Source organism: Lissotriton helveticus, chromosome 1_2 (genome assembly GCF_964261635.1).
Source record: "Lissotriton helveticus chromosome 1_2, aLisHel1.1, whole genome shotgun sequence".
Classification (NCBI taxonomy): domain Eukaryota; kingdom Metazoa; phylum Chordata; class Amphibia; order Caudata; family Salamandridae; genus Lissotriton; species Lissotriton helveticus.
In genome coordinates, this window is record NC_136058.1 from 116,700,938 (window position 1) to 116,723,540 (window position 22,603).

Sequence of the window (22,603 nt, forward strand, 5' to 3'; positions counted from 1 at the left end):
AAATGGGGAACCTGAGGCACCTCCGGCGAAGACTGCTGTTGCAGCGACGGCGAGGAGCCGTCCTTGGACGACGCCGGTGAAAAAGCCACGACGCGACGACCCGTCTTCAGAGAAGATGAAACCATCAACCGCCTAACCTCTGGAGAGGAGGAGGCGTCCGAAGATGAATCAACAACCTGACGCCGACCTTGCGCCGCGGAGTCCGTGACCGGGGGCAGTTCAACGTCGACCGGTGCCGAAGGGGACGCCGGAACGACCTCCGCTACAACGTACGGCGCAGGAGTCCGCGGCTGGGCCGAAATCAGGGCGGTCAAGGAACGGTGCCGTAAAGCCGCCGACTCGACCCTCAACGAGGCAGCCGCTTGCGAGGAGGGACGAGGGGGGCTGGAGGACACGCCCCGACCCCTAGCCGGCCCCTGCGGCACTGCCGGGGCCAGCAACCGCTGGCGCCTGAGCGGCGTCACCTCAGCCTCGTACAAGGCTGCCGCCTGCTCAGAGGACCGAGAGGGACTCGGGGACATGCCCCGAGCCCCGGCAACCTCCTGCAACACCACAGAGACCCCCGTGAGGCAGTCACTGTGGTCCGAAAGAGGGAATCCACATCCTCCAAACCTGGAGCCGAACCTGTTAGCGCCGGGGCCGGAGCCGCCGGTGACGCAGCAGAAGTCCCTGCACGCGGCAAGGGATCCGCAGACGTCCCAGGAGGAGAAGGAGGAGCCAACGAGGCCTGCAAGGCTGCCGCATAGGTCTCCATCTGGGCTCTAGTCGCCCCGTGCCGGGAAAGGCAGATAGGGCGACGAAGCGCAGACCGCACCACCCGCGCAGAAACCATGCCCCCAGCAGGTCAGGGACCGGCCCTCAAGGACAAACTGAGACACTTACCAGCAGGTGAGCGACGCTCTTGCGCCTGGGAGAAGGACGGAGTCGGAGACGCAGGCGGCGGTTCTGGAAACCATCCGCGGGGGACAGACGAGGTGACGATGCCGACCTGGACATGCGTACCGAAAGGAGTTTCATCCGGCACTCCCACCGGGACTTCGGTTTCAGTTGCTAGCACGCCTCACAGTCCGTGGAGTCGTGATGCTCCCCCAAACACCACATGCAGATGGAGTGAGGATCCGTCGGTGACATCTGGGGCGTGCAAGACGAGCACTTTTTTAAGGCCAAGGGCATTCGCACACTGTTCTCAAGAAAAACGCTCAAAGCGAAAAAGGGACACACGATTCGGGTCCGTCCTGCTCGTGGAAAAAAAGAAAACTGATGTGAGCCCGCCGGGGTGGGGCTTATGTGACCTTGCTGATGTCACACCTGCGGAGGATATTGGGTGGAGTCGCGTGGCACCGCCCCGCCGGCGCGCAGGGATTCTGGCCAAGAACGTTTTCCGGGTCCAGTCTCACGCCTGGGGGATATTCTACATTAAGGAATCTGCGGCTAGAAGTCTCTATCAGATATAACATGTAATATTTTAATTAAAGCTTTAAGAGTCATATTTATGCCTGGAATGCATTGTAGATATCAAAACTGAATCTTGGCTTATACAAGAATTGAGACTGAATGCGGTTTGAGCAGACTTTAAGCAGTGTCGGTTGGGGAAAAGTGATAGCAGTGGGGTTAATGTACCCATCTCTGTTGAATTGCACCCCGTGAGCAAGCTGAAAGCGTCCCGGGAGGCGATTTGCACTGTGGCGTCCCTCTCCCTTGAATATTTAGAAAAATGAAGGTCAAAATGGTGAATTTTCTACCACATCTTTCCAAATTTCCAGGCGAGACCTCGGACACGCCCACTAATTAGGCCACGCCCACCTTCTACACCTATATCATGTGTTGCCACAGGAAGCGCAGCGGACGAGCGCAGCGGGAGCGCCGTTTGCGCGCCGAAGGCGCGCCCAAGGCAAGCCCGTCTGCGCCCGTCCGCGCCAGGACAGAGCCCAGGGCCCGACCCCCTGCCCAAAAAGACACAGACATCAAACCTAGAAAATACTCATCACATGAGATTCGGTCTTTAAGACACAGTGCAACATGCCCACCAATAGACCTAAAGAAAGAAGGTAAGCAATGTCCCTGCTGCCCTCAAACTTTTGAATTCACTTCAATAAAAAATATTAACAAAGCTCAAACACAATGTAATATAGAGAATATCAAGAACCTTACAATCAAGGCAGGACTAATAAATGCCAGATCAATGGTTAAACATAATACCCATATTGCATACATGATCGAAAATCGAGAAATCGATGTATTATTTATAACCGAAACCTGGGCAGACGAGGCATCAGATGTCGACATATCTTTGGCAATACCGGAAAGATACTCGTTTTTCAGAGCAGACAGAAAAATTAAACGGGGAGGAGGATTAGCGATTATAGCTAAAGAACATTTCAGAGTCAAGAGCTCTGAAAAAGGAAGTCATCCTGACTGTGAGACTATGACATTCCAAATCCAGATCACTAACAACTACACTTTTAATGGACTACTAATTTACAAACCTCCAAATGCCAAAAGACCGCTCATTGAATTATTAAGTCCATTTCTAGAATCTAGTGTAACGAACCCAGACTATACAATTCTGGGAGATTTCAACCTACATCTCGAGAAAGCCTCAGACCCCAAGGTAAATGCCTTTAAAGATGCAATGGCCAATTTTGACCTAGATCAAAAAGTCCATCTAGATACGCATGTAGCTGGACATACACTAGATGGTATCTTCACTTCATGTCAAAAACTAACGAAGGTAGAAGTCCACCCAATCGCCTGGACAGACCATAAATTGGTCTCATTTCAACTAGAAATTACAGAGGAGCTGAGGAAACCAAACGAAGGTCAAAAAAGAGCCACCTACCCTGACTGGTCTAAAGTCAACCCCCACATGCTGGTAGAGACATTGAAGTCTTCATACCCAATTCTGGATAGTGACTGTAACACAGCCTGTACGCAATTTAATGACTGGCTTAAAACAGCAATCCAGACTTCAGTACCTCAAAAAAGAGTGACATTTAAAAGAAAATCCCCCTCGCAACCCTGGTACTCAGACGCCTTGAAGACACAAAAACAGACCTGCAGAAGAGCAGAGAAAAAGTGGAGAACACATTATGACCCCAAACTACGAGAAAACTATAAAAATGAACTGGCTACTTACAAAAACATGACTAGGGCAGAAAAAAGCAAATTCTTTGTAGAGAAAATAAATGCATCAAAAAACTCAAGCAAAGACCTATTTGCAGTAGTCAAAAAACTTGCTAAAATTGAAAATATTAAACCCGAGGATATATCTTCCGACTTCTGTAATACACTAGGCCACTTCTTCGTAAGTAAAGTGACATCAGTTTATGAGCTGTTTAAAAATAACCAAGTAGAAAAAACTACCTTAGACCCCATCATTGCTGCAAAGCTAACCAACCCACCCATCTTCCCACCATCTTTTCAATGGACCTTACCAACAGTGGAACAAATTAGTAAAGAAATGATGGCAACTAACTCAGGCAGCCCCTTAGACCCTTGTCCACCCAAGGTGATGCAGAGCTGCTCAGAGCAAATAGGACTGGTACTACAAAAATTGTTTGCTATAATTCTAGACACCAACACATTTCCAAACGATTGGAAAACTATATCGATCAGGCCACTCCTGAAGAAACCCAACTTGGATTGTGAGGTTCCTAGCAACTATAGACCCATAGCTAGGATCCCTTTTGCCGCAAAAGTATTAGAAAAATTACTAAATAAACAGCTATCACGATATCTATTGGACAATAATTGGCTTGACCATTCCCAATTCGGATTCCGTGAAGGGCACGGCACAGAGACAGCTCTCCTCACGGCAGTTGAAGAGCTTAGGAAAGTATTGGACAACGGGGAGAAGGCCGCCTTGGTATTGTTGGATCTCTCGGCGGCCTTCGATACGGTCAGCCACGAGATTCTAATAAACCGCATCAGAGAAGTCAGAGCAAGTGAATCTACATGCAATCTCATCAAATCATACCTGAAGGATAGAAAGTTCACAGTGGAAGTAGGAAACTCAAAATCCGACTCATTTGAGGTACCATGTGGTGTCCCGCAGGGCTCATCATTAAGCCCAACGCTTTTTAACTTGTACGTGGCCCCCCTTGCTGAAGTAATAAGGGAAAATGGCTTCACGCCAATCTTGTACGCAGACGATACCCAAATCGTCATATCCATAGATAAAGACACAAAGGTAAAAGCCGACAAATTCCAACATTGCATGTTAAAAGTTAGCCATTGGATGCAACAAAATTGCCTTAAACTCAATGGAAAAAAGAGTGAGGTGATGTTTCTGGGAGGTAATTCAGATATCTGGTCCCCAGACTGGTGGCCTGACAAGCTAGGAACACGTCCAGATCCCTCGGAGAAAGTGAAAAATTTGGGATTCATGTTAGACACCAAGCTAGCATACGAATCCCAAGTAAACAAACTGGCATCTTCGTTTTGGTTAATATTAAAAATGATAAAAAAAATACTACCATATTTGCCTCAAGATGCACGCAAAACGGTAGTCACAGCGCTAGCTTTATCCCGTCTGGACTACGGAAATGCACTGTATGCAGGAGCCAGAATAAAAATCACAGATAAGATGCAGCGCCTGCAAAATGATGCAGCAAGACTGATCCTGGATATACCAAAGTTTCAGTCCGTCAGCCACAAATTAGCTTCACTTCATTGGCTTCCAGTTGCCAAAAGAGTCAAATTTAAATCATTATGTTTGACCTATAAGGCCCTTCAGGGCAAAGGACCTCTCTTCATAAAAACGCAGTTGAGGAAATATGAACCATCCAGACTACTAAGATCTGGCCAACAAAAACTGATAGCAATACCTAAGTTCAAACGAGCGAACTGGGGGGGAAGAAGTTTCTTCGTCCACGCAGCAAGCACCTGGAATCAACTTCCATTAGATATAAAAAACAGCCCATCCTTGGACTTGTTTAGAAAGCAAATTAAAACATGGTTGTTCACTGCATAAACCTAAGACCAGTTCAGGACTATGGACATATCATAGCGCCAAGACGCCTCCGGGCATTCGCGCGCTTTAGAAATAGATAAATCAAATCAATCAAATCAAATCAATAAATTATTTCAAACGCTGTTAAAATATTAAAATCCTCAATGCTGTGCCCAACCCTTTTGGCAGCAGTAAAAACCTAACCAATAGATTACAGTTCATCATCAGCATGTTACTCCTTCACTATCATTTTTACTAAACATCTTATTACCTTGCTACACTCTCTTTGCTCAAATTCTCAGAAAAATAATACAGTGAGAGCAAAAGCAGAATACATAGGCCGGTCCTTGGGGAACTTAGGAACCGTTCAGAATCAGAAACTATGTTTATGCTATAAAATGGAACACAAATATTCTTAAGTATGTTTTGTTTTAACATTAGAAGAAATGATGATTAATAGCAGAAATCCTCAAAGTCAAAAAAATCATTTTTCAATTAAGTAGCATATTTTATACTGTTAAGTAAACATCTACAGGAAGTGTAAAATTGTTTCACAAACTAATGGAAGGTAAAGAAATAAGGAAGCGAAAAAGAAAGGAGGAAGGAATGAATAATGGGGGAATGGAAGTAGAGAACACAGAATGAGGGAATAGGAAGAAAGCAAAAGAAAGAAAGAAAAAGCATGTAAAAATGGTAGAAAGAAGTAGAAAGGAATGAAAGAAGAGATGTGGGAAGAGGAAATACAGAAACTAAACAGAAGAAAATGGAAAAAATAGGGATCCGAAAGGAAGTGAGGAATGGAAAAGGTAGGTAAGAAGAAAAAAGAAAGAAAGAGAACAGAAGGAAAGCTGATGGAAGCGAAGAGGTATTTATGTTCTTACTCCTCATGAACTCTCAAAGGGTTAAGCACAAACTGTAATTTGTAGTACTTTTTGTAGCACTACAAAAGTAATAAAGGTGGATTACAAAATATCATTCACCAACCTACGTGCAGTTTCCACCTCTGCCTTTCCTATCTTTTTCTGTGCTGAGAACTCCATCCCAACTGCTTAGTACCCGCACAAGTAGGTAAACATTTTAGTAGAAAACGTGGGAGGGACAGTGGGGCGTGACTGTAAAATAGGAATACTTATGACAAAAAGGAAGGGGATTGGGAAGGGATAAGAATGGGTTTAGTGAGGGTCATGGAGAGGTTTAAGAAGGACATTCATCCACCCACAAAAACCCATTGCTGCTCACAAACTGCACCCTTAAAATTAACACTGATAAAAGGGACCCAAAGCAGTAGTAAATTACTCCAGCTCAGAGCTAAAGTCCAGCACCATTTGTTAAACATTAAATTATATTTATTTATATTTGTAACTATTTTAAATGATGTAATTTAACATTATTTCCTATAGGGGTTACATTTAAGTCCCTGTCCCAATTATTTTCAATGGGAGGGTGCTGGAGTACCAGTGGTTGGCCATGTGTGGTGCTGGGTTTACTACTAGTTTTTTTCAGTAGTAACTTGCACTCATAAGTTTGGCCCACCCCCTTTTTCAGGTGGTGGAGTCATGTAATTCTGCACTTTCCAATAACTTTACTCTCAGACTTTATGATTAGGCAAAAGTAGTACAGTTACTCAAAAGTGTAAGAGTAAATTACATGTGTAAGTTACCTTTGTGAATAGCCGCGTCAGTTCTTAGGTGGCCTCCTACATTATTCATTCACTACATAGACTATGTAATGCATTGCAGAGTTTAATCTGATTAAAACTAAAAAAACATCAGTGTACATTTCAACATATAGAATGCTGTGACATGCGAGTTGTGTTAACAGCTACTAAATTTCTGGCAGAGGGAAATGGTCTTGTTTTGAAGGGAATTCTATACAGCTTTCTTCACACTTTTCCTTCATCCTAACCCAAGCTCCCACATCACACCCCTCACTATGCTTAGGGCAGTCGGAGGTTGAATGACACAGTGACTGCATTAAGGACACACAGGACAATTCATGCCTGGTTCATTTCAACCGTTTCCAACTTATGCCAGCAAGGTTTCCAATATCACATTCTCAGCATCTCTGCTTTTTTATGTCTGGTGCTAGCCAAGACCTTTTGAGTTTATAAAAATTATATATATAATATACTTGCAAGGAAAAATTGTCCCCAACGATTAAACCCTGGCCCACATCTGTGAGCATAAAAGGACTGATAAGAGCATTCGGAGAGAGGGAACAACATGGGTGAAGGCCCAGCACCTAAGTATATTCTGCTAGTCTTTCTAATGCGTTTCTGTTGTACATGAGTATAGTGCTCGGACGCCTTTAGAGGAACAGCTCATGTGAGCTTGCCACACTCACTCAGGATTGATTAAACACATCTGTATTGCTTCTGTGTTTGCCTCTATTGTGGTATTACACCCCCTACACACACTTTCCCTTCCTGGCTTCAAGACTTTAAAACGTTTCCCTTTTCCTTTTGCCCAGATTCTACTAACTCTTGCATTTAACATCGTCTTCCGTCACTGTGTCGCGACTTCAAAGTGCTGCACAGTCCAATCAAATGGTTTTATCATAGCTCAATTCATTGATACATCAAAGCTACGAAAGGTCATCCAAAATGGTGAAACTCCTTTATCCTGGGATATTTGAAATAGGCAGATTAGTCCTCTAAGCTACATCACCCTAAGGTGGAACAGATATCTGCTGGATGAAGAATTGGCAATTAGGATTGGAGATGCATATTATCAGATCCCACATGTAAGTCCCAAGCTTTGCCCCTAACCAAGGAGTGTAAGTCTCTGCCCCATCCTCCACAAACCAAGTGAACTCCATATTACTTTTGCCACATGCCTTTTGAAGGCAAGGCAGCTTTGAAGACTTGTCGGAAAGGAAGAAATCTCTAATCTGGAAGCTGCTGTACAACAGAATCTACAGTCCCACACCTCATCCCTACCATCTACAAAAGGGCTGTGCTTCAGGAAGTCTAATTAGCAGTCCCTTGTGAACAACAACCTTATTGCGCTTCTAAAGAAACCCGTGGGACCATCCCCCTCTCCTCAATGTCTGGATCTCCACCCTCCAGCCACAGGAATGCAGGCAATACACCTCGACTGCCAAGCAGTGCTCTATCTGCCCTTCATCTTTTGCAGTTTTAAACTAGAGGCATCCAAAATGGATCCCACTTTGCCTTGTAATTACCACAGTGAGCCAACCTTCAGGATAAACAGCACAAGACTTCCATTCTAGCATTTGCAGAATCTCCTTTTTAAGTCTCGCTGAGTCAGCGCACATGCGCTGCTCGGAGAGACATTTAGTAGCTGTGCTTTGGGAAGTGCTCCCAAAGCGGCGACCAGCTGGCTAGAACGTGCAACAAGCTTGCGCGCGCATCCCTTGCGTGTTTTAGCCCATCATCGCGATCATTTTAGCTTTCACAGCGATCGTGATTGCAATGACTTTTGTGGCCACTGCTTGTTTGAGGTGCTTCCAGCCCTGAACTGTCCCGAAAGCAGGCACTTGTTTCCTTTTACTGGTTCTCGCTCGTCCCTATTCCCCCCTGCATTATTCTCGTTAATCCCTTTGCTGCACGACACTCTGAAGCCTAAAGACGCCTCCTCTGGCGTCTGGTTAGAGCAGGCTCTCCGCCGCGTTTCTCCTGCTAGTTCACCAGCTGCCTCCATGTGTGCATCTCCGCACCCTGTTCTGCTTCCCCGACCAACCTTCCATCCCCGTTCTTTTCACACCATCCCTCCGCTTTCTAACTTTCATGTCCACTGGAGCATTCTGCTGCCTCTCTTACCCCATTATCTACCTAATTTAATTTGGTTTTCTAACCCAGTCTCACCCTACTGCTTCTGTATACGGACGCCCGAGCTCTCATGTCATGTGACACATCCCGATGCCCAGGCTTTTTCACAGACATCATTTTGTATTGCATTATGGGGCTTGCAGTTTCGCTTCCTTTATTTTTTAGGTGAGAGCTATAACATAACCTGTTGGCTTGCAATTGGGGTGAAGTCGTAGATTTAAGAGGGTGGCCCCATTAAAGTTTTAGAGGAAGGTGATGCAGGTTTGCCAAAAAAATGACCGTATTAAAGTCAACAGAGGCATGTTGCTTTGTAAGAGGGTGAATATTGTTAAAAGAGGAGGACACCCCTAATTGATGAGTCAGTTAACACTGCAACACTTCCAAGAGCGCAGAACACATGTCTGCCCAAACCCTCAATCTCAACATGTGCAATTACTAATAGCGCTGGATGGAAGTCCAAAATTTTGGCGTGCCTTTTTTGTTTTTTTACAGTATTATGTATGTGCCTCTTAATAGACATTTACGCAAACACATTTGCACTTTTCTTTTACACTCTCCTTTCTCCTCATCGTTTTCTTTCCCTCCCTCTGTACTCTCTTTTCTGTCTCTTGTTTTCTTGTCTCTTGTCTCAAGCAGAGAAGACACCCACCTGAAAATTGTATTTTCGTTGTTGTGCGTTTGTCATGATTGCATTTTTCTGCGGATTTCCACCTGCTTTGTGTAAAAGTAATTGTAAAAACAGCCTAAAGGCAGAAACCGGTCATCTGCCAGTCGGCGCTACTACAAGAATTAAAAGAAAAATTGTTAGCGCCCATTTCTGTTCTAGCACACTTCTCCTGTCACCCCTGAGAAGAACGGATGCACACCAAGAAACAGACGCAAGAGCCGGCTCACTTCACATTATCCCAACACACAACATGCTAACACGTACCCCCCCATACAGTACAAATCACTACAGTCACATTTTGAAACAGGAGGAGCAATTTTCAGGTGTCCACAAAAAAAGTGGTGTGTTTCCACACAAGGGTCTGTGGACTATTTAACGGATTTTAAGAGAGCAAGCCTCACGGAGCAGTTTAGCACAGCTAAATATTGCAATGCCAGTCACAATGGTGCCAGTGGAATTTTGGGGTTCTTGCAGCCGGGCCACGGGAAATTATGCCCAGCTGAGAAGTAACATTTCCTTAGTCAAGTCTTGACCAGATTATGTCAGAGACTGCTAAATATTTTCTCTCCTGTGTAAGGGAGGGCATGGGTTTGTCTAATTGTTTAAGACAATGAAAGAGCAGCAGCCTGGCAATGTCATCATATTTGGAGGGAGTTCTTTACCACTGTAACTAGCAAAGACACTGTCACGGCAGCATCACTCCGCACCACCAAAGCATCACTCAGCGCCACCACAGCATCACTCAGCGTCACCACAGCATCACTCAGCGCCACCACAGCATCACTCAGCGCTACCACAGCATCACTCAGCGCCACCACAGCATCACTCAGCGCCACAACATTATCACTCAGCATCACCACTGCATCACTCAGCACCACCACTGCATCACTCAGCGCCACAAAAATATCCCTCAGCACCACGACAGCATCAATCAGCACCACATCAGTATCACTCAGCATCGCCTTTGCAATAGAACACCACATCGTCATCACTCAGCAAGACCTGTGTATCATTCAGCATCACCTCAGCATTGTCTCTGCACCAGTCACCACCACTACCACCTCAGCATCACTCAGCACCACTTCAGCCTGCTCTCGGAATCTGGCATCTGTTAATTCTACCTATTTATAAGAAGGGGCCAAGGGGCGACCCTGCCAACTATCGTCCGATCAGCTTGATCGATGCTGGCCAGAAGGTGGTTGGCAGAGTCCTTCTGGAAAGGATCCTCTCTTGGGCAGAGGAGAACAATATTATTTCCCCCTTCCAGGCAGGTTTTAGGGCTTGTACAAGCACTGTAGATCAGGCTTTCAGGCTGTTATTACTCCATTGGAAGACAGTCTCGATCGGTAAGGGCAGTTTGTACTTGGCCTTTATCGATTTGAAGACCGCGTTCGATCTGGTCCCTCGAGGGCGCCTGTGGGCGGTTCTTCATGAGATGGGGTTTCCTTTGCCCATTCTGAACCTGTTGGCCCGCATGCATGATGGAACGTATGCATGCATTCGGTGGGGCACGAAGGAGCAGAAAACTGCAAAAATCCCAGTGAATAGAGGTGTCCGCCAAGGATGCGTCTTGGCGCCGACCCTCTTCTCTTTATATGTTAATGGGGTGGTTTCCTTCTTATCTGATATTAATGCTGATGCCCCTAGCTTGGCCGGTGTGAAAGTCCCCGCCATGCTTTTTGCTGATGATACGCTACTAGTCTCCAAAACTCCCATGGGGCTTCAAAAATTGCTGGATCGGTTCTGTGTTTTTTGTAATTTAAGGGGCTTGGTTATTAACACCTCTAAAACCAAGCTCCTCTATTTTAATCCCAGCAGGAAAGCCAATCGCCCGCTCACACTTAATGAAGAGCCATTGGAGCGGGTTAAAATGTTTGACTATCTTGGGATTAGGCTATCCGACCAACTTAAATGGAACTCTCACATAGAAAAAATGGCTTTAAACCATAAACGGGTTGTGGGCGTCATTGGCAGGGAGCATAGATCCTCAGTATCAAGACCCATAGCTCCCGCTCTGGAGATTTATTCTGCAAAAGCAGTAGGTAGTGCACTGAACGGAGTAGAGCTGAGGGGTTTTAATAATGTTGATTCCCTCGTAACGGCCGAGAACAAATTTTATAAGGAGCTTTTGTCTGTCCCTAGGAGTACGCCAAGCAAACTCATTCAATACGATCTTGGACGCAGATCTATTAAAGATCTTATAATTCTGCGTCCGCTTCTTTATTGGGCCCGTCTGTGGCGCACTCCAGAGCTAGAGAGCTACGCAGACGGCTTTAAAGAAGTCATGAACTTGCAGGGGTCTCACAAAATTGCTTGGCTCTCTAAAGTGAAGGAGCTCCTAATGGCCATTGGCCTGTGGGTTGTATGGTAGTCCGGTGCCTCAATATCTAAACTGGAGGTTAAGCGGGCATACTGGTTGTGGGTCGATGCTCAAGAATCTAGAGCGGATAATTTAGGTAGACTCACAGACGAGTTTTGTCTGCACAAGACAGTACCCTTGCTTGAACCCTATATGGACTTCATTAGAAAACCTAACGATAGGGCCTTATATATCAAGTTTAGAATGGGAACTTTACCAGTCCGTGAACGCACCTCTAAATGGAAACCCCCCCATCAGACGCTTGCCACCTGCCCGCACTGCATCGCTGAACTGGAAACCATCCCACATGTTTTTTTTGTTTGCAGTGCCTATAACAAGCCCAGATCCAAATGGCTAAAACCAGTCTGTCGCCTACTTGAGACTAGAGGCTATGCCCCAGCGTTAAGAATCTTACAATCCGATCCTAATACAGTACTGGCTTGTGGGGTAGCTAAATTCCTTAGCTGGGCGTGGGTGATTAGATTCAAAGCAATGTGATGAACATTTCCTCAAGCGATCCCCCGTTTTCTTTTTTTTTTTTTTAACTAACCCAAAGCTGTAAATGGTTTAATGCTGTTTTATCTTGTCTTTTCAATTATTTATTAAGTGTTTTAGCTAATAACATGAATTGTATTTTTATTGTTCTGTGCTTTTAAGATATTTCTAATACAGGTACTAGTTCCCAACCTTCACCCTCAGATTGTTTATGCTCCCTCAAAAAAAGCTTTAACAAACAACCATTGGAATAGGCAGACACAAGTTGCCAGCATTGCAAGAACAAAAGAAAACTGAGGACCTTTTTTATTGTAAATACTTTTTTTAATATGGTCGTTCAGTTGTACATAATGCCTTTTTGGTCATATATAAGGTAACAAAAATACTTCTGACACTTTTTTATTATAACTTTTAAGCATGCTGCACAGCAGCCACACTTCTCTACAGCACAGCTTGAAGACATTGGCAAAGTCAATAGCTCTGGCTAAACACTAATAAGGCCCCAAAGGCGAGACCTATTGGCTATGCCAATGCTTATTGATGTCTGCACTTAGCTATCTATCTATTTTCTCACACTGCTATGATCTTGATGTCACTGCTTACTTTGAGCGCCATCTAAAGCTCTCAAGATTTCCGTATATATGCATTCAGACATTAGTTTATGCTTCCAACCCATGAATGATCAGTACTCCTTAATGAGACAGTGGATTAACGCCAGCCTGACAATGAAGAGACTATGACCCTGAGACAAAACAGTACATGGTTCAGGACAATTTTCTAAAGCATAACACCACTAAAATATATATGAATAAAAACAGTACTGAGTTAGGTTTGTCTTCCATGAGATGGTGTACAGCAGAATATTTAAGTTCACTCAGGGCCGTGGGGGGGTGGGACATTCTAAAGTACCTAATATAGCACTGTCATCACATTCAAATACCAGTGTTCCGTTCTACAGTCTTGCAGACTCAAATTGCATGCCATCTCATAAAGCATCCTCCATATATGTAAAATACAAATTACTCAAAACGTCTGATTGTCATCTTTCCTTTTATTTAAATGGTCCTCTCCATCCCTTCCATCATTTCCATGTCTCCTCTCTCTGAGCACAACCTTCTCTAAGTCACCTTTCCTCTGATTATGAATAATGTATTTTTGCAAATTGCCCACAACTCACTTCAAACATCACAACCTCTCCTTTCCAACCATATGCGTGAACACACATATCCCTGGCTCCACTAATCGTCACATTTTACTCCTATTCATTGAATCTACCACACAGAAACTGGAGTGATTGCATGTAATGATTTATTTAAGCACACAAGACTAATCCCTATAACCAACAATAACCAATGAAAACTGGATTAACCACTAACCTTGGGTTCCGGAGCAGCATGCTGCCTGTAGTAAATCACTTCAAAACCTTGTCAGGAGTAGTAAGTGCTATATAAATGCAATTAAAATTCGATTACACTACAATACTTATTAGGGGCTTTCAGCCAGCCTTCTTTATCCACTATTCTGTCATTATATAATTCATATTTTCTTAAGCCTCTACAGCACACAGTATGGGACAGAGTCAGCCTGCTTAATCCACTGACTAATGTATTTTAGTTTATAGCTCGGTTCACGGCATAAGTTTCTGATTGCAAACTGATCACTAATTTCGACATAGCTCAAAGTTTCTTAACACATAACCAGTTTATAAAGGATGGTATTATTTATTGCCTTTGTGGAATGTTACTGTTTCTGACGTCACGTGATTTTTTTAAATACAAGTTTAAATATAATTTTTAGAGCTAGCTAAAAGCAGCTTTAGCTGACAAGAGCTCACAAGTGCTTCCATCACACTTCATAATTACAAAACAAAATGTGCTTCATTTTTGCTCTCCGAGCTGCTGAATGTGTCCAGTTCATTGATAGTTATTTACATATTGTTGTGAGAAAAAATCTTTTTTATTCTCCATCCTTTCCTTTCATACATTCTGTACCCCAGCAAGACTGTCATATGATTCACCTTATCTTTCTTTTTCTGATACAAAGTGAGAGGAGTTTGTAAACATAAATCCCTTGTTAAAACCACAAAAGCAGCAATTCGTCAGAAGACATAGCCTGACATTGGACCCCCTATCTTTGAAGCGCAGCAAATGTGACAAGATAGATACAGAATTGAAGACATCTTAATTTATTTCTAGGACTTTCAAGACCCATCAAAAATCGACATCCAACCCACAAGTGGATCGCGACCCACAGTTTGGGAATGGTAACAGCAGTAGTGGCAGGGGAGATGATGCCAGTAGTTCCTTGGGTAATATATATTCAAGAAGCCTATTACAAGAACAATAAGTTGCAAAATGTACAAAAGACCTTTTGACCTACATCACTCTCATAATACATCGTAATCACACGACTGACAAGTATATGGTTCAGCTTACCTCTTTTTCTTTAAGCAATGTTTCCTGTTTTTCTTCAAGCCGCTTTATATCGTATGCAAGTGTATCTGCCCTCTTGGATTCCACTGACAGCTTGTTGTGAAGATCTTCGACCTTTTAGAGTGAAACAGAAGAGTTTGTATACGAAAGACATAGCAAACAAGGAATGGCTGTTGTACAAAGACTTCAAGCATCTAAATAGTTCGTTAACTAAAAAGATGCGCTAATGCACAACAGGATTCTGACTTCTTAATATCCGAACAATTTATTTTGGGCTGGAGTCATCTGCCGTAAACAAATACATTAATAAAGTCTCGTATTTAGTTACCATTCCTCCATGAAACATGCACAATCCAAGTCATTCAGCTAAAACAGTAAACAAGTCCCAATCTTCAAAAATACAGGTCTGATTTGTCCCTTTGGGCTCTAAGATTTTAGTTACCTTGGGGCATATTATCAAGAACAGGCGATAAAATTATCGCCGCTTTATCGGCAGGAAACTGCCGCTAAAGCGGCGATAATGGGTTTGATATTAGGTACTTGTAAATTCCCATAGCAGCCCAGGTTAACACCAGAACCTGGGCTGCTATGGGAATTCACAAGGGCCTATTATCAATCCCATTATCGCCGCTTTAGCGGCACTTTCCTGCCGATAAAGCGGCGATAATTGTATCGCCTGTTCTTGATAATATGCCCCCCAGTTATTTAAGCCTACTACTGAACCATTAAGCTCTGTGCTGAGAATGCCTTCTGTTCTTGTAATGTTTGTTGACAAGCCTCACTTAGTACAAATTAATTGTTGGTAGCGGGCAAGACTACATGGCTAGCGACCACATGATGCTCCAAGGAACCAGTAAATGAAATATAAAGGAATGCCTGCACAAACACTATTGTCCCAACTCGGATGTGAAACTGATCTGTAGTTGATCTGAAAATGTACAAGCAAAACTCTTCTATTAATTTTAAATCACTGTGTACCTCTATAAAGTATTTTAATGCATATCTTTCTTCTTCTGGAATGCAGAGTATAAGAAATTAGGGTATTGGTTGAGGGAGGTGAGTACCCACCTCAGGTAACAACCACAACCCTTGTTGTCACTGAATACACCTTCTTAACCCTCTGCTGGTTATGGCACACAACAGACTATCTTAACTTAGAGGCAATGTGTAAAGTATTTATGCAGTACCAAAACAATATTAAAGAGCACACAACATAGGGATGACTTTGCAGTGTCTCTGTTGCTAATAAAGGGTAAGTGGGATGAACTACTTGAGACACCTCTGACAGAGACTGAGTGGAAGACAATTTCTATGGACTGGAATCTAGAGATTGCTAAAGTGATTCTGGTATTTTACTCACCTCTTAATAGAGGCTGTTGAACTGAAAGAAAAGTCCCTAAGCGGAAGCAGACAAGTCCTAGGGGTGATCTCCAGAGCCCACAAAGTACATACACATATAAGTATGTACTAAAGTATATACAAGATAAGTATATACTATGTTATGTTATGTTATGTTATGTTATAGGTATTTCTAAAGCGCGACGATTACCCGAGGGTGTCCTGGCGCTAGCTACTCTCCTCTGAGCATTGAAATAGTAGACAACATTACAGGTTAAAGAGCCAGGTCTTTAATCCCTTCCTAAATGTAGGTAGGTCAGCAGCATTTCTCAGATGGGAGGGAAGGTCGTTCCAGGCCTTTGCTGTACACACAGCAAAGCTTCTCCTACCCTATGAGGCTTTTTTAATGGGTGGTACTATCACCAACTTGGCTCCAAGGGAGCGAAAGGTTCTTTTAGGCAGGTACCACTGCATTTGTCGTTTCAAATAATCTGGGCCTGTGCCTTGGATTGCCTTGTACACGGTGCATAAAGCTTTGAAACGCACCCATTTCCTAACGGGCAATCAGTGACGTTTTCTGACTTTCTTAGTAATGGGAGCAAATTTGGGAGTCCCAGTAAGCAACCTCACTGCCGCATTTTGCAACTGCTGAAGTTTATTCAGAAAACGTTCCTTTATGGTTACGTGAAGGCTATTGCAGTAATCAAGCCTAGATAGGATAAGTGCAACTGTCCGCTGACTATCAGCGGGCAAGAAGGAGAGTATTTTCTTAATCATTCTGAGAGCATAGGAGGTGGTTGAAGCCACTGAATTGATCAGGTCACCAAAGTTGAGTTTATCATCAACTATAACTCCTACATTACTTTTCTAGTTGGTGTATGAAGAGTGCCCATATCTTCAGGCCACCAATTTGGGGTCCAGAAGTTGGCATAATTTCCAAATATGATGACCTCTGTCTTTCCTGAGTTCAATTTTAGACAATTTTGTGACATCCACCTCACGAATGCTTCCATAAAGTCATGGAACCGGTTTTCAATTCCTGCAGCCTGTCCCTGCCGCAAAGCCACAACAATTTGTGTGTCGTCTGTTTAGGAGGTGAGACTGAAGCCAAAGGAGCAAATTAAAGAGGCCAGGGATGATACATATACGTTAAAAAGAGTGGGGCTAAGCGACGACCCTGGGGCACTCCACAAGGCAAAGAAAAAGATTTACAATGGAATTCACCCAGCGACACAATTTGTGAACTGTCTGTCAGAAAGGATTTCAGTAACTTCCAGGCTTTACCTTGGACCCCACATGCCAACAAACGGTTCATCAATAAGTCATGATGGACCGTATCAAAGGCTGCAGACAGGTCCAACATAATTAAGGCAGCCTTACCTCCCCTACCCAGGGCCTCCCTTATCTCTATAGATCTCCAAAGTATCCACAAGAGGTCTTTAATGCTCGACTTAAAAATAGAGTACATTTTAATAAATAAACTGACACCAAAACGACAAACATCCAATAAGGGAAACCTGAGTTATGCATTGTTAAAGAATGAATATTAAAATAAAATGTTAGGAGCCAACTGTTGTGTATGAAGCTGGCTCTTTATATAGTAGACCAAAAGGAGGCACACATGTAAAGAGTCCAGGCAAAAACCAAAGGAATTAAAGAGGCACAAATGACACCCCAAATGCTCTCTTATGTGGTAGTATGGGTGAGAAGTTAGGCATATGAGAGGGCAGTGTGCTAAGTATTTATTACACACACAAATGCAGTAAGTGAGAACACACTCATTAAAGAAATCCGACACCAATTCATAAAAATAGCACATACTTTTACATAAATGTAGATACTAAGACCATCGTAATCAGCACTTTTCGAGATATGAATTTTTAGTTTTCAAAAATGTACATAGTGCAATTCCTAGATTGGTAATGATATCATATGGAGGAAAATCATATATTGCATTCCGGCACTTAGCAGTGACTTATGGGACTGTTCTTCAGGACTTAAAGTGAGTATGGGGCAAGGTCCAAGCCCACACTAACAGGTCACCTTGGGAGGCTCTGGGGCGTCGAGTGCAGAGGTGTGTCACGGTATCGGATGTCAAATTCACTTCAATGGGAAAACAGATTACAAAGAGGCCGCAAGCAGCGACTGGGGGACCAGTCCGGAGACCAGAGGGATGCATGACCCATGAGATCCTCGTGCACACAGGGACACCTTCTGTCCACTTCTCCTCTGGCTGTGGGGCTTGGTCACAATGGTGTCTTTTGGCATTGGATCTTAGTGCTGGAGTCTCTCTCAGTTGGAGGGAGCCTGCAGAAAGAGGCTGCAGGTGGCAACTGGAAGTCCAGTAAGGGCCAACCCCAGCATGGGCTTAGCTCTTGTGGGTCTAGGGACCCCCTTGGCACCATCACCTCCCTTGGACTCAGACTCTGGAGCACAGGTGCAAAGGTGCTTTGAGGCGTCAGGTGGCGGCGGTCACAGACTCACTTCTTGAACTTTGTTTTGCAGAAGAGGGGAAGACAAGACAGCTGGTCCACTCATGAAGTGCTTCCCACCATCCCTGAAATCCCTCGACATGCAGGTCAGTCTTCCTCTGTGTTGGTTTTTCAGACTGGGCACAACAAGCCTTGGCTGCTGCAAGGTGCAGGAACCCTTGGTATTGTGCGACTCCCGTTGGTCCTGGTGTTCTCTCACTCGGTAGGAGGACAGATCTGACCTTCAAGAGCACAGGATCCTCTTCTTGGGGAGTTACTGCGTTAGGCTGGACGGGGAGCGACAATTTGGTGGACCACACTGTGTGTCTTTGGTGCCTGCGGCTGCAGGTGAGTAGCTCCTCTACTCCAAGCAAGTTTCTTCCATCAACTGGTGAACCACTGGCAGCCCTCCAGGTTTCTTGGCGACTTTCCAGTGGCAGGACAAGTCTGCTTCTTCGACGAATATTAAGGGCAGCAGTCAGGCTGGCATGGTTGGTGTCAAGTCAGTTATTGCTTCTCGGTTCTCTTTGTCCACTCCTTCTCTTGATCCGTCGAGATCTGAAGTCTTTGTATAAGGGGTCCTCTAAATACTACATTTAGGGGCCTTAAGGGGAGTGAGGGGTAGTAGCCAATGGGCTTCTTACCCCTGTGCTCACTACACGCCCTTGATGATCGCTTCCTTTATAGAGTGGGGATCACCCTGCCTTAGAACTCATAATTCCACCACACATAATATGGTGGAATTTCTAAAGTCGTGTTCATGTCAGACTTGGTCACCCAAGAAAGCTGGGCCACTCACGAAGTGGATCTCACCGTCCCTGAAATCCCTCGCCATGCAGGACGGTCTTCCTCTGAGTAGGTGTCCAGACAGGGACCAACAAGCTTTGGCTGCTACAATCAATCAATCAATCATATAATTTGTAAAGTGCATTACTCACCAGTGAGGGTCTCAAGGCGCTGGGGTGGGGAATGCTGCTACTGCTCGAAAAGCCAGGTCTTGAGGAGTTTTCTGACGGAGCAGCATGTCTTGGGTCTGCCGTAGGTGGATGGAGAGGGTGGGGTGTGCTGTGGCTGCGGCGAGGGATATCGAGGATCAGGCGTGCAGAGGCGTTCTGGTTGTGTTGGAGCCGTCTCAGGAGTTTGGCCGATGCTCCTGCATAGAGGGCATTTCCGTAGTCCAACCTGCTGCTGACAAGAGCCTGGGTGACCGTTCTTCTCATTTCAGTGGGGATCCACCTGTAGATCCTGCGGAGCATGCGGAGGGTGTTGAAGAAGGAGGAGGATACGGCGTTAACCTGTTTAGTCATGGAGAGGGTGGAGGCGAGGATGACCCCTAGGTTGCGTGCGTGGTCGGTAGGTGTTGGGGCCGTTCCCATTGCTGTCAGCCACCAGGAGTCGTCCTAGACCGAAGGGGTGGATCCGAGGATGAGGACCTCCGTCTTGTCAGAGTTCAGCTTCAGTCGGCTGTTCCTCATCCATTCAGCAACGGCCTTTATTCCTTCATGAAGGTTAGTTTTGGTAGTGTGGGGTTCCTTGGTGAGGGAGAGGATCAGCTGGGTGACATCGGCGTAGGAGATGATGTTGAGGTCGTGCCGACGGGCGACGTGGGCGAGCAGTGCCATGTAGATGTTAAACAGAGTTGGGCTGAGGGATGAGCCCTGGGGTACGCCGCAGATGATCTTGGTGGCTTCGGAGCGGAAGAGGCAAGGCGGACGCTCTGTGTTCTGCCAGAGAGCAAGGAGGTGGTCCAGTCCAGGGCCTTCTCTTGGATCCCGGGGTTGTGGAGGCATGTTCGTAGTGTGTGGTGGCAGACCGTGTCGAAGGCGGCTGACAGGTCCAGGAGGATGAGGGCCGTTGTTTATCTGTTGTCCAGCAGGGACTTGATGTCATCGGTGGCGGCGATGAGGGCAGTCTCGGTGCTGTGATTGCTGCGGAACCCGGACTGGGAAGGGTCCAGAATGCTGTTCTCCTCGAGGTAGCGGTTCAGTTGTTCGTTGACGGTCTTCTCGATGACCTTTGCCAGGAACGGGAGCAGGGAGATGGGCCGGAGGTTCTTGAGGTCCTTAGGGTCCGCCTTGGGTTTCTTGAGTAAGGCGTTGATCTCGGTGTGCTTCCAGCTCTCCGGGAAGGTTGCTGTCTCAAAGGAGGTGTTGATGATATTCCGGAGATAGGGTGCGATGGCTGTGCTGGCTTTGTGAAAGATGTAGTGTGGTCAAGGGTCTGACAGAGATCCGGAGTGGATGGTGTTCATGATCTTGATGGTGTCGTCGTCGTTGATGTTGGTCCAGGAGAGCAGGCGGTTGGTGTGGATGGTGTTCGTGGGGGCAGAGGTCTCAGTGGTTGTCGGGGCGGTCGTAGCGTTGAAGCTGTCGTGGATGTCTGCGATCTTGAGGTGGAAGAAGGTGGCCAGCGAGTCGCACAGGTCTTGTGAGAGTGTGACGTCGTTGGTGTTGGTGCTGGGGTTGGAGAGTTCCTTCACGATGTTGAAGAACTCTTTGCTGTTGTGCACGTTGTTGTCTAGGCAGTCTTTGAAGAAGGCCCTGTTGGCGGATCTGATGAGGTGATGGTGTCTGCGGGTGGCGTTCTTGTGGGCTGCGTGGCTGTCCAGTGTTCGTTCACGGAGCCAGATCTTCTCCAACTTTCGGCAGGTTTGCTTGGAGGCCCAGAGGTCTTCAGTGAACCAGCTGGCTATCTTGTTGGTGTGACTGTTAGAGGGTTTCTTGATCGGGGCGAGGGTGTTGGCGCAGTCGTTGATCCACTGTCTGAGGTTGTGGGCGGCGGGGTCGGTGGGGTCGGCGGGTGGGCTCTGGGCAAGGGTGGTGGTTAGCTGGTCTTTGGTGACTTTGCTCCAGCAGCGGCGAGGCATCTGTTGGGTGCAGTGGTGGGTGGTGGGTTTCTTGAAGGTGAAGTGGATGCAGCAATGGTCGGTCGAGTGGAGTTCGGTGGTGTGGTTGAAGGCGACATGGGGGCTTGCGGAGAAGACGGTGTCAAGCGTGTGACTGGCAGATTGGGTGGGTGTTGTGACGAGTTGTCTGAGTCCGAGGTTGGCTAGGTTGTCGATCATGGTAGTGGAGTTGGTGTTGTTGTTCTCGAGGTGGAAGTTCAGGCCCCCGAGGAGGATGTAGTCCGTGGAGGCGAGGGCGTATGTGCTGATGAAGTCGGCGATGGAGTCGCTGAACTGTGGTCGGGGTCCCGGGGCGGGTCTGTAGATGAGGGTTCCTCTGAGGGTGGTGTTGGGGTCGGTGTGGATCTGGAAGTGCAGGTGTTCGGCGGTGCTGAGGGTGTCGTCGGTGTTGGTTGAGACTCTGAGAGTGTTCCTGTGGACGATGGCGATTCCTCCTCCTGCTCCGATGGTGGGGTCTCCGCAGGTGATCTTCGAGCCTTACGGGACGGCTATGGCTATGTCGTGTGCCGAGGCGGGGTTCAGCCAGGTCTCCGTCAGGCAGGCGAAGTCTGGGGAGGTTGAGTCGAGTAGGTCCCAGAGTTCTGTTTTACAGGCGAAGCGGGTGTTGAGAAGGATGCATCTGTGGTGGTTGGGTTCTTTCCTGGTGGGCAGCATGGTGGGGTGGTGCTTGTGAAGCTGCAGTTCCGGTAGGTGAAAGCTCCGTGGGTGCGTGATCGTCCGGTGTTGAGTGCGTGGAGGGTTCTGGGATCATAGTAGTATTGGGTGTCGTGGCGTTCGTGGGGTCCAGGGTTCCTGGCGCTGGGCGCGGTCAAGGCACAAACTGGCGCAGATTGGCTTGCCTTAGGCACGCCTTCTGCACGCCAGCAGCGCGCCCGCTGCGCACCCGCTGCGCGGCCTCTATATGAGGGGATGTGGGAGGGAGGAGCAGCTGGGAGGCGGGAGCAGGGCGGCGAATGGGATTTCGGGGGGGGCGGGGCCGCAGGGACACATTGGCGGGAAAAATTGGTGGGGCCGCGGAAGAACTGGGCACAGGAAGGAAAAACAAGTTTAGGCAAGAAAACAAGTACAGGCACAGAGGAATAAAAACAAGTCTGGGCAAGAAAGCAAGTACAGGCACAGAGGAATACAAACAAGTCTGGGCACGAAAGCAAGTACAGGCACAGAGGAATAAAAACAAGTCTGGGCAAGAAAGCAA

The 22,603-nt window shown here is 46.1% G+C and overlaps 1 protein-coding gene across 1 annotated transcript in view; it reads right to left on the reverse strand.

Moving 5' to 3' along the window:
- The window catches only part of HOOK1 (hook microtubule tethering protein 1), a 1,127,940-nt gene that overhangs the window by 411,476 nt on the left and 693,861 nt on the right, over positions 1–22,603 (reverse strand). The window contains exon 12 of the mRNA XM_078669845.1: positions 14,698–14,808. Coding sequence (XP_078525971.1) covers positions 14,698–14,808 — 111 coding nt within the window. The remainder of the gene's footprint in view (positions 1–14,697; positions 14,809–22,603) is intronic.